The 12555-nt window shown below is 42.4% G+C and overlaps 1 protein-coding gene across 1 annotated transcript in view; it reads right to left on the bottom strand.

Moving 5' to 3' along the window:
- Positions 1 to 12555, bottom strand: part of CDH2 (cadherin 2) — a 106160-nt gene that overhangs the window by 52829 nt on the left and 40776 nt on the right. Inside the window, exons 2-5 of the mRNA XM_015414779.1 lie at positions 9442 to 9659; positions 6920 to 7066; positions 2776 to 2931; positions 1592 to 1736 (exon numbers count right to left, since the gene is read on the bottom strand). Coding sequence (XP_015270265.1) covers positions 1592 to 1736; positions 2776 to 2931; positions 6920 to 7066; positions 9442 to 9659 — 666 coding nt within the window. The remainder of the gene's footprint in view (positions 1 to 1591; positions 1737 to 2775; positions 2932 to 6919; positions 7067 to 9441; positions 9660 to 12555) is intronic.

Genomic DNA, 12555 nt, shown 5'->3' on the forward strand with positions numbered 1-12555 from the left:
ACGGAGGGAAATGATGCAAGCCACTGGGGGGGGGGGAAGGGTCATTAAGAAAATGAGCAAATGGATGAGGCCCCTAAATGTGTGTCTGCTCTAGAAGGGGGGTCCTCTGGCACCCATGGGTGGGGGCAGGCATCTGTGCAAGTAGCACTGAGGAGACAGGGGAATCACAGGGGTTCACTGAGCCAATGGTGGGGGGAGAGCCACTGCAGCAGGAGGGCTCCAAATATTCAGGAGGGTAAGATTTGGGGGTCCTCACCATGGCAGCATGCAGGAACAACAAATGACGGTGACCACATGCCTGTCATCACCGTGGGTCTCTGTCAGGGGAGCAGGGTAGGGGCAGAGAATGGGACTCTCCTGAGCCGCCCTTCCCTGCCCCCTAGCTGTGGCATGCAATGGCATCTGCCCCTGGGATTGGCTGCTCCCGTTGACCCAAAGTCCTCCACCCCTCGTCCTGCCCCCACCTTGACACTACACCACAAGGCCATGCTGTGGCGGAATTGCCATGGGCGTGCCCTCACAAGCAGCCAGCTACACTTCCCCCTCGCTGTGCTGAAGTGTAACTTGCCCCTTAGGAATCTGACTAGCACCGCCACCCCTGTGCTACTGCTGGCTGCTGCAGCATGGGCATGGCTCAGGATTGCTCTGTAAAGCACTCCTTCTCCAGTAAAGCGCCTGATGTGGAGTGGTCTTATTTCATGGGGAAGACTGCAGCAAAAACCTTAACAGTGGTGGGATTCATGGCAATGTTAGGGATCGGTTTGGTTTGGCCCCCTAGAGACAAGAAAGGGACAAAATGTTATTAGATTGCTGAAGCAGCTAATCAGGAGGAGTGATTTGGCCTCATATATTCTGACCACGCCTCCACCATGCAGGCTTTTCACCCACCCTCCCTCCCTTTAGCATCATGGGATTAGTCAGTTGCCTTTTGGGCCTAGCAGGAATTTTGGGAGGCTCCTCTGTTTGGCTTTCGAGGTGGCCTTTTTTCGACTGCTTCTTGACGCTGGGGTAAGAGGGTTTAAATAGGCTTGGCCTGTGGACTGTTTAGGCCATAACTAGTTTGGCAGGGATAGGGCGGGCTGATCACAACAGGTAGGGATGATCGGCAAGCACCCTGAGGCATCAGCAGCAATGAAGGGTGGGGGGTTTGAAACAGTGCATCACTGTCCAGTGCAGTGAGGAGTGGGTGGGGAGGAGTGTTCTTAGTGCTGAGCAACATCTTTCTGAACCTGGTAGTGGTTGCACGACACATCAAGGGAAGGGGATGGTGCTGGGCACCTCTCGGCACATTGTGTGCAGGTGATAATAAACGAGACCAGTGGAAGATGCAGGGCAAGTCTGGAGTCAGGGTGGGTCTGCCCATCAAAGGCTAACATTGCCAGGCTGCCTAGCACAGCCTGTCCATTTAAATATGCTAGCATATTTAATGCTATGATCTAGATTTGCATAATTAATTCATTAACTGAATAAACTAATTAAACCCAATATTGTTGTCTCGTATTTTCAGTGGGAGATGCCAAGGAAAACCACAGTTACCATCTTATTGCTAAAAATAAAATACCAAATAACTGAAAATGTCCCAGTATTTTACCTGGCTTTGATCCTTCAGGGACTGTCCCATTCCAAACCTGGTGTAAGAACTCTGGTCTATTGTCATTCATATCAATGACATTAATAACAATGTCAATGGGATTTTCCACCTGGTTTCCATTTACATCCACGGCGTGTGCCCTCAGCTGCAAAAGTCATTAAGAATTGAGAAAACTTGCAAAACATGTCATCAGCACGGTAATTAGTGTTGCTGACAGGACATTTTAAATGGAACTCCATTAACTTGATTTATTTCAGCATTTGCTTTTTTACCATGTCTTGGGTCACTTCAGCACACTTGAAGCTTTAAAAAAATAAGCAAACTGAAGGAATAAACCACACAGCCCTCTAAGAACTAAACCCCCACAATGCCCAAAGGTAGTAAAACAAGGTTTTGCTTTAGAACAAACTTTCTCAACATCAAACAATAAATTTTGCACTCACTTAATATTAACTATGTGCACATTCATACATGCAAGTTTTTTTGCTTTCGCCCCCTACACTATATTTATCTCATTCTCCAATACGTTATGACTGTATTTTATAGCTGTAATGCCCTCAAAAGATTTAAGAATTGCTCCAACTGAATGTCAAAATAATTCCAATTTTCTCTGTTTTAAATTATAACTGTCACAATTTTAAATTTAGATAAGGCTATTACGTTAAAAAAAGTAGTAGCCCGAATAGTTCAACTTTGCCCAGGAATGTCTGAGCTCGGGAGCTCAGCAGGGTTGGCCAGTCAGAATTTGGATGGGAAACCACCAAGGAAGACTGAGCTTGCTATGCAGAGGAAGGCAGTGGCAAAATTGCTCCGCTCTTCTCATGCCTGGAACGTCCATGGAAGGGGTTTCCATGAAGCGGTTGCAACTCGACTGCATGTTATATATTTTATTAAACATATATTATTACTAACTTTTGCCAACTTTTAAAGTTTGTAACAGTGAGAAACTGAAAATACAAAATAGGCATAATTATTTCTTCTATTTTATCTGATTCTTCCAGTAAAATTCAAGTTACCAGGAACTCCTGTTATTTTATATGAAAAGGAACGACGTCTAGAAATAAAGATCCCGTACAAACACTTTACATCTAAAACTGAGAAAACTGTGCCAGATGTGCCATCCAAATTCAAAGCAGATGTCAAGAACTTTGATTTAAAAATCTAGTTCAGAGTTCACAACTTACGTGGAAAGAAGCTATTTGTTCCCGATCTAATGGTTTTGTCACCGACAGTTGACCTGTGATGGGGTTGATGATGAAGATACCCGTTGGGGGCTGATCAGCTCCTGGCCCAGTAACACTATAGCGCAGGGAAAGGCTTTTATCACGATCAGATCTGATCTATGTGCCAAGAAGATGAGGGTTTTGTTAAACACATGAGTAATCACAAGTGCTGGCTTCTAAAAAATGCAACCTTGCTGCTTTTTACACAACAAAAAATCTAGTAAAAATCTAGTCTAATTACTATTGCAAAAGTCAGTTCAAGTTACTAACTCCTTGTTAAAAAAAGAACTGTACTTGAGCCTGTTCTATAATGAAAAGGTGGGGCTGTCATTTAAGATCAGTAGAACGACTAATGTGGATTTATCAAATAATACCATCCAAGCCCACAGCTTTTTTGACTTTAACTAGGGAGGCAGCTCCCTTGTTTTCAGGTACAATTTTTTACAACCCAAGAATTCTCTAACAAAACCTTTTTTGGGTTATTTGTAATCACCTGATCTCTGAGAAACAGTGCAGCTGCACTGGTGGCTGAATCCTACCTCACGCAATCATCCTGAAACAAAGAAATGTTTAGCATGTTGTTGGTAACATGGCATCTCATAGTGGTATGACTGGATGAAAATGGGTGTTTTCTGCTATGGCTCGTGGAGTTGTTGCTGAACTCCTGAAATGTTTCCTTTCCATGTGTCTTAGAATATTGGTGTGAATATCCATCCCACCCACCCCAAAAAATATCCTTCAGAAGCAGGCTACATTGAAGGCATTTTGGAGTATGTTGAGGAAGACAAAGCCTGGACTTCCAGTATTTCAAGTCAGCATGACTAATCTCCAGATGCATGGTGAGCAGAGGGAAGACGTTCATTTCACCATGACATCTTGTTATTGAAACTGTCAGATGGAGAGCCAGATCCCACCCCTTCTCCCTAGGTACTTATTACATTCACCTAACTGCCAAGCTTGATCCTTGCCCTAGCTCCTTCCCATCATTTTCTAGGGGAAGTGAGCCCTTGCAATGTACATATTAGAACACCTCTAGCCACATAACTACTATCCTATGAACCACAGCTCTTATTACTGGTCCTAATAACTACTATAGTGCTTGAAGTACTGCATACCAGACAGGTGATTTACCACCTGTGTTACAATTTTTTTAAAAAAAAGCTGAGCATATGAATGAGACCTCTGACATGAAGAGAATGGTTATATGTGGCTAGTTAGTCTGCAGATATTCTGAATTCAAGAAACAAACCATTTCAATGCACAGCTACAAAAATCCCAAATTTCTCCCTAGGATTAAAATAAATTTTAAAGGTGCTTTATTTTTCTCAGTTTATCTCACAAAAGATGACTCCAACCATATCTGCTATCTTCTTATGACAAGTGATTATATTTTCATCAAATCCAAAGCACATGAAAAGTATACGTTAGAAAAAAGTTAAAAAAAATAATGTCTTTTCCCCTTCTATTGTATTTTTGCAAGAAGGGAGCTAATTTGGCCTTGGAAACTGAAAAAAACAGGGCTTTTCTTAGAATATCTCTGGAGTTCCAGGACAGGATGTTCTGTGTTATTAAAAACAGTATCTTCATCCTTAACAGCTTTATATGCATGTTTGAGGTAATAAATGGAACATGTGTAGAGAAAACGTATTTCAAAATCACATGAGAAAAACACTTTCTTCCTTACTTTCCCCCCAGAACCAAGTAAATGATTCTGCATTTCTCTGAAAATACTTGATGATACTGCAACCGTGGAGGTGCTCGCAATCTTATCAAGTGCTGCACAGAAAACAGAATTCTCAAATTAGACCTTGGTTGACAAGTAAAGAAGAAAGTGATTTTGAAACACTTACCAGCCAACAATGTACATTTTATTCTAAAATGGATAGTAAGAAAAAAGATGCTGCATGATGAAGCTTCATGAGGCGGTATCTGAAACGCATGTTGATTTCAAAACAACATAATCTCTAGTTGGTGCATGAAGTCCATAAGCAATACAATAAAAGCACATATCTCAGGTCTTTGGGTTTCTGAAAGCCAATCCAAAGTACTGGTTTAAGCAACATGCCATGTGTACTGACTTGAGGATTGTGGCTGCAGTTCACTCCTATTCTGCAAGTAGGACAGAGTTGGTTCTAATAATTAAAATATATTTTAAAGGTCCATGCAAGAGCCTGGGGGGGGGGGGGAAGCTATCCGTTCCCTGCTACAGCTGTAGATGCACAGATGCTCTAGTACATTTGACTTTTGGTAAATGGAAAATTAGCTTCTGTTGTATTCAGTTTTTCAAGCTTTAATCTGAAATCATGAAGACTTAAAAAGTAATTAACTAAGTTTCCAACAATTTGGCTGTGACTTTCATAGGTTTTAGACTTTGATATTATTTGATTCTGTAAGCAAATTAAAATTAAGACTTTTGTCAACAGGTTTAGTGATCAGTGATCAGTGACAATGATCCAACTTAAATAATGCATTCTGATGCCATCTCACACTTTCAACAGAGCAATTCAGATTACTTAAATATGAAAGTTGTTCAGTTTGTGAAACCAAGTGTTAAGAGCTGGACAAAAGAAAACGTGCTTTTTCATTATGTATACTTGGGGTGACTTGCATGGCACTTTGCAGATGAACTACCAGCTATCACAGCCCTGTGTAGGGCAAGGCTGCTGAGTAGCTAATGGAGCCCAGTACAGAGCATGGTCACCTATGCAGGACACTCCTAGTCAGGGCCGGCTCACCCGCTAGGCAAACTAGGCATTCGCCTAGAGTGCGGGCCAGCCCTTAGGGGAGCCAAACAGGACTCGGTGCCCCCCGCCAAAGCCCCCCATCCCCTGCCAAAAGGACACAGAGGGACACAGCAGCAGCGGAGCCAAAAAGAGGGCGAGCAGAATGGCAGGCAGGGAGAGGAGCTCTGACAGGACTTTCAAGCAGCCTCGTTCTCAGCCGCCGCCTCGGGAAGCCAAAGGCGAGCTGGAGCGTGACAGGCGGAGAAAAGGACAAAAAGAGGGGCGCTCCTGCTCTGCCCCGCTCACGGTCTCCTTCCCTCCCACAGTCCCACTCTTGTCTCTCTCTCTCGCACGGAAGCAGGGAAGGAAGGGAGAGCGGGCGGAAAAGCAAGGGGAGGGCTAGAGTGGAGAGTGGCAGCCGGCAGCGCTGGCTTTCTCTCTCCGTCCAGAGGCTTGGGACTTGGCCTCCCCTAGCGCTCCTCCGCATCTGCTGCGCACGGGCTTCACTCCGGATTGTGGGGCCGGCCAGGCAGGCACAGGCGCGTGTGCACACCCCCCCTCCCTGCCTCTTGCTCTCAGCCTCCCCGCCCCGGCGGCCTCCCTCCTCCCCCCCCAGCCCAGCTGCAGGAATGCAGCGCAGCTGCATCTGGTAGTTCTGGCACTTCTCTGCCCGTGCCACAGCCGCCCTGCAGCCCCAAGTCCCAAGGGCTCCGGCTCAGAGTGGCTCCCACCCCGCTCAGCTGCCCTGCAAAGCAACCCCCAAGAGCCGAGCCGAGCGGAACTTCCCCTGCAGCCCCTGCCCCTGGCCATCGTGACCTGCAAGATCATCGAGGCCGAGTGGGCGGAGGGGGGCGGCCAGCTGGGAAGTCTCCAGGCCCCATCAGGAGGTTGGAATCTGCGCCTCACCTAGGGCGCAGAAACACCTCGGGCCGGCCCTGCTCCTAGCCACTGTCTGTACAATGCTGTAACAGTAGCTCCAGTGCCTCCCCTGCCCCCTTCAGGGGCATTAAGCAGTGGTAGCTGATATTTCTCCAGAGGACTGAGAGCTTCTCCCATCTTTACTTCTTTGCTCTTCTACTATCTCTTGCTGTTCACATACTTATCTCTCCTCCTATGCAGAACTATCAGTAATTGTAGCATTTAGATGTTTTAGGCATGTTTTCCCACTATCATTTCAAAGGAAAACATTATTGTTCGGGGAGGGGGGGGGAGAGAAGGCTTCTACGATAACTTCTTGATGTTTTATTTCCACTTGCTGCTGCAGCATGTTTTTTGGTACTAATTCAAACAAAATGTTGGTTTTGAGATTTTGGAGAACAGAACCATTCCAGAATTTATCCAAAATACATTTTCAAACTGCATGCCTCTTTTCTCTACCTTACCCTAACTAATTCCTGAGGAAAGGGCCCTCTGGAGTTTTCTGGCAAGTTGATTGGAGGGATGACCCAGTCTCTCTTCTGTCTTTGCAGATGACCACTGTGCTTATTTTGCTGCCTTGGAAATACAATATCATCCATTTTCTTTTGCTCCTTTTGTAAATATTAAAATTAAGAGGAAATTAGAACCAGACCTGATAAAAACTGACATAATGAACAGTTCACACAATGAAAAATTATTTAGGTGCTGTAACATGTGCTCAAAAGAAACACTTCAGACCCTGAAAGCTGTTTACCAGCTATACAGCATGGCACAAAATATTTTTTTTATGCAACATGTTTTCCCTGTAAAATATTATCAACCTCTTTGTTTTCTAGCATGGCTTTAACAGGAAGAAGATGGTACTATAAGCAATTTATTGTACCTCTGTGCAGTGTAAACTACCTTCAACTCTTCATATTCCAGCTGGAGAGTAGTTAATACCATGCAGAATTTAATAGCACACCTTTAGATATTTCTCATTAGTTGGAACTACAGTTCAGGTAATGTGCTACTGTACATTAAATTTGGATCTGGGTGTGCTAAAATATAATTTGAGTTCCAGGGAAGTTTAATACATAGTAGTAAGGAATGTCTCAAATATTTATGACCCTATTAAATCCCACAGAATTAATGTTGTAATTATTTTAAACCTATGTCAGCCATGATGTATGCCGTGGATGACCCACTTTGCACAGTGGACATTAATCTCTATAGGGTGTCAACAATTCTCCTCAATGTCTGCAGGCATCCTGGCTTTTAGCTTCTGGTGCTTGTATGCAAGCAAACATGCTAGGTTGCTTCTGAATGTAGAGAAAACAAAGCTAAACCATCTTTCTTTGAACCTTTAGAAACAACAGAGCACAGTTAAATGTGCTGCAGGAAGAAATAAGGCATTTTCAACATCATGGCAGCCAGATGTTTGGACCATTATGCATAAGTAATCCTGACTACTCCACAAAAAGCACCTTAATTAGAATAGCTAGAAATACTTAAGTTCCAACTACTAAGCTCATTTATTGGCATTTACTGGGAAACAAGTCCCACTGAATATACAGGATCTGAATATAAATTAGTGCTTTAAAGAGTCACAGCATGCATGGTTTTCTTAAGCACTGTCTCTTTAGTAATCCAGCCCCTCTACTATTTCTGATGCAGAAGCTCCTTTGCTAGGATACTTTTGGTAAGATGAGACTATAGAACAAAGAACTGAGATAATTTTGTGCCCCACCAAGCCAAACAACCCACCAGTTATATACTGCAGCTTGCCAGGTCCTTGAAAAATACTCCTGTTTTGATGTTTATCATCCAGGATGGGAACAAAAACAAGTGATATCCTGAACTAACAGCCAGCCAGCTGTGTGTGCATGCAAATTACTAAAGGTCTCAGAGAGTGTCATCAACCTCGTAAAACATTTAGATTCAGGTGGGGTAGCTGTGTTGGTCTGAAGCAGCAGAACAAAGTTTGAGTCCAGTGGCATCTTTAAGACCAGGCTGGGTTGCTACTTTATTTAAAGGAGAAATATAGAACAAAGTTTGAGTCCAGTGGCAGCTTTAAGACAAACAAAGTTTAATTCTGGGTATAGGCTTTTGTGTGCATCTGATGAAGTGTGCATGCACATGAAAGCTTATACCCATAATTAAACTTTGTTGTTCTTAAAGGTGCCACTGGACTTAAACTTTCTTCTGTTGCTTCAGACCAACACTGCCACCCACCTGAATCTAAGTTCATTATATGTTTTTCTCATCTAATGGCATGGGAGGATTACAGGCTTTGTTGAATAAGTCAGATCTGCTTTTAAGACTTACATCTGTAACTGTTAATTTCATTGAGGTTACATCTACCAATCTTAAAAAAGGAAGGTGAGCAAATAACTAATAGGAATACAATAGGCAACATAAGATATGCATGTTAATGTCATACTGAAAGCAAGTCTAACTGATCTCTCTGTACAGCTTGACTTATAACAGTTCCCACAAGAGGGAGACCCTCCTTCCTGAAAGCAGCACTAGTGTCATGAATAATTTACACACATGCACACACACCCCCACTTGATTATGGAACGCCAAAGCACAGCCAATATTCCCTGCCAGAAATGCTTTCCTGCTTCTGCCGTAAATCTGCAGTTCCAATATAATAAACTTGATTGATGGGTCCAAGCAAAGAATTGTTTATTTGGTAGTTATATTTAACTGCTTGAATAAATACTGCAATGCTTTCAAGGAGTTTAAAATAAAAGAATGACCACTTCCAATTTCAATTTGGGTATAAATATATAACTTTTTAAAAATGCACAAACACAAAGCTCCAGTGCTTGGGAATGCTTGAACAGACCCTGATTTCTAAGGTAATATAATGGATTAAGAAAAGTTATTTCCCAAGTGTGTGTTACAATTATTTATCTGTTTAGTTACCCATGAACACAAAATGTATTTGCATGAAACCTATCTGTCAACATAACTCCAAAGGCAGCTTCTGATGTTTTACCTTTTCTGTATTTTCTGGGTCAGGAACTAGTTTCACTGCTACTTCCCACTGTTCCTGCGTTTCTTTGTCTTTAGCATATAGTAGGAATCTAGTAGGTTCTGGAGAAAGCTGAAAGCTTCTAGCTGCATATACTACACCATCTTTACCCACTCTAAAATCTGCTGGTGCACTGCTTTCAAAATGGACTTTTCTGCTTCCTTCACAGCTTCGAAACTGCACTGCAAATACACAAAACACAAAATTAAGGATCAAAAGGGGAGTTTTAAAAATATGTTCCCATTAGAACTAATTTTCTGTTGCAATTAGGTCAAGACCAGAGTTCTACTATATTAAGAGACTATTTCCAGGGATAAAATAAAACTTGCAGCCTTTTACCATTATAAAAGGGTTTAAAAATAAATCTATTAATTTAACTCACATACTAAAAAAATGAGCATAAGGATAAAACCTTCTCATTAAGAAAAACCGCAATTGCTTTTTAGTCATTATCTATGAGTATCACCTACAAAAGTATTTTCTATGCAAATCGTATTGACTTAATGGGAGTTGAATAAAATGCTCTTCTGGATTTCTCATTCTTTTCAACAGCATATTTTAAAGACCTGATTCTTCATATCTGAGTCAAGAAAACACACACACACCAGTTCTCCCCAATTAAAGAAAAGCAAACATTTACTCTAATACAATTTTAAGACTGACAATCCAGAACTTTGCATATCTCTGCAAAAACTTTTCACATTACACAGCAATGGCTCTACGAATAAACACCAAATAATTATAACACAAATATGAGCAAATGATAAAAAGCAGTGGTGACCACAAAGTTCATGGCCTTAAAATTACAGTTCTAAACAGTGATCCATAACACTAGCAAAAAGCCCATTAATTTTAATGTGTATGGGTGAATCACAGAAAATGCCGTCTTCCAATTGTCCTGGGCCAAGACCCAAAGCATCTGTTGTACAACTTCAGTTGAATTTCTCACTTTTTCTTCTTTTGAACTACTCAGTAGCCAAAGCAGGCTGCCATAAGGCTTAGGGGAAAGACTGCTGTTAGAGGAACAACAAGCTTAAAGAAGTTCAACAGATCCAGGCCCTTGACAGCTCAGCATTTGGTGTTGACAAAGCAGCACTTTGTGGCATAATTCTGGAATGAATCAAGACACAACAAAACCCAAATGCCAGACTATTAGTTACTGATAAAACCTTGTGAGATGGATCACAGAAGTAGTCACAAAGAACACTGTGTTTACTGTTTCATTCACTGTTTTTTTGTTTTAAAAAGAATAATTGATGTCTGGTGGTATATCTAACTTAACAGAGAAAACTGTAAAGTCAGTTCATCATTGAAATAGGCTACCTGACGAGGTTAACTTACAAATGCTTCTTCCTTGTCAAGAAAAGGTTGGGAAGCAGCTAATAGATCGTTAACATAACAAATATGCCACCTTAGGGTAGCTGCTCCGATTTATGAGCCATGATTTCATATCTCCCACAATGGACAAGAGCTCTTATGAATCTCGACAAATGTTCCTTGGATCAATAAACCATAGCTCTATATTGAGCTGAGCTTTTAAAGTTTCATTTTCACTTTTGTCTCACTGAAATGAACGTCAATTTTCCAGTTTGCTTTTACTCACCCCCAGAAAAGTTTGACTTCCATACACCACAAAGGATATTAAAAAAAAAAAAAAAAAAAAAGGATTCAGGAAACTAACACAGTCCCTGAGCTTACTGATCTAGCTTGGTAAATTCTATGGGTGGGCTAATGCTTAGGCAGAGTCCCTTAAGGTTTTCTTAAGCTTTCATTTGCCCCTAACCCATGAAAATGATAATAGCCCTCTCCAGCCCTGCCTGTAGTTACCGCCAGTATGCACTAATACATCTCTAGCTCCTTCCATTGCAGAAATATGCCTTTTCCTTTATATCTCAGCAATGGAAGCAGCTGGAAACTTGCTTAAAAAAGAAATCTGGGAATTCTGAGAACATATTACTGTAATATTATACTGCTATAACACAATTTTTATTGCCAATTAAAAATATAAAATAATTCCTCTGTTGGTAGTGGGAAGAAATCACCACCATGACAGCCAAGCCTTGTGCAGGAGCATGCCAGCCATCTTCCAGCTGTGGGGTTGGGTTCTTCAACCACTGAAGTTGGCAGCAGGAAAAAATCTTCAATAGGGTCAATGCCAGCATGGTGATGCCCAGGCTAGTTCATTCCTTTCCCTTTTTAAATTTGAAGGGCTGTGTGTGGAGACCAGGTCTACTGTTAGTGATAAACTCTTTTCCTTTAAATTAAGAAACAGACCTAACAGCTGCTTCCTGGGCCAGCATTCTCTCTTTCCATACCCAGTGCTGTGCAGGGCTGTAGCCAGTGGGGGGCATGGGGTGGTGCCCCCTAGTGTATCTGCAGTGCCCCCACCCCAGTCATCCATCCTACCCTCATGGAGAGGATGGGAGGAAGTGTTTCTCTTTCATCTGCAGCACTGATTGGGGAGAGGATGCTTTTCTATTTAAACTGCCAAAGAGAAAAGGGTGAAAGCCTTGCGGCTGGATCTAGGGAAGGTCTAGTCACAAGTGAGTTATGGGGGGGGGGATCAGCTTTTCAGTCCTGGAAGACAGAAATGCAGCCATTGGGTGTTTTTGATGGGGAGCTTGTATTACAAAGTTTTAAAATGTAATAGCTTGAACTTCTTGTGGCAAAACCGGGAAGCACAGGACTAGAGTTCCAAGTTGCAGGAACTACACAGGAGAGGGTAACGGGAGGGGGGAGGGGAAGGCTTTTCCATTTCTGAAGGCTCAGACTGCTTCCTATCAGATGGTTCAGCTCATCTTTTTATCGGTGGGGTAAAGCCTCCAGGGTTCAGCATTCCCCCACAATTTGTTAATTTTACTTTAATTTAATTGGCTCCCCCTGGTCCCCCCCCCCCACAAATTCCTGGCTATGGGGCTGCTGCTGTGACTCCTCAAAACCCCCAAACACTGGGAGATAAATTTTCATTACTCCTGGAACTTCAAGGAGTGTTTTGGGTCATTTGGGGTACCTCTGAGCTGACTCAAAACAACTAATCTTGGGTATAATTTAGGCTCAGACACGTCCAATGCACACCTC

This window comes from Gekko japonicus, unplaced genomic scaffold (assembly GCF_001447785.1).
Source record: "Gekko japonicus isolate JY-2015 unplaced genomic scaffold, Gekko_japonicus_V1.1 scaffold1644, whole genome shotgun sequence".
Taxonomy (NCBI): Eukaryota; Metazoa; Chordata; class Lepidosauria; order Squamata; family Gekkonidae; genus Gekko; species Gekko japonicus.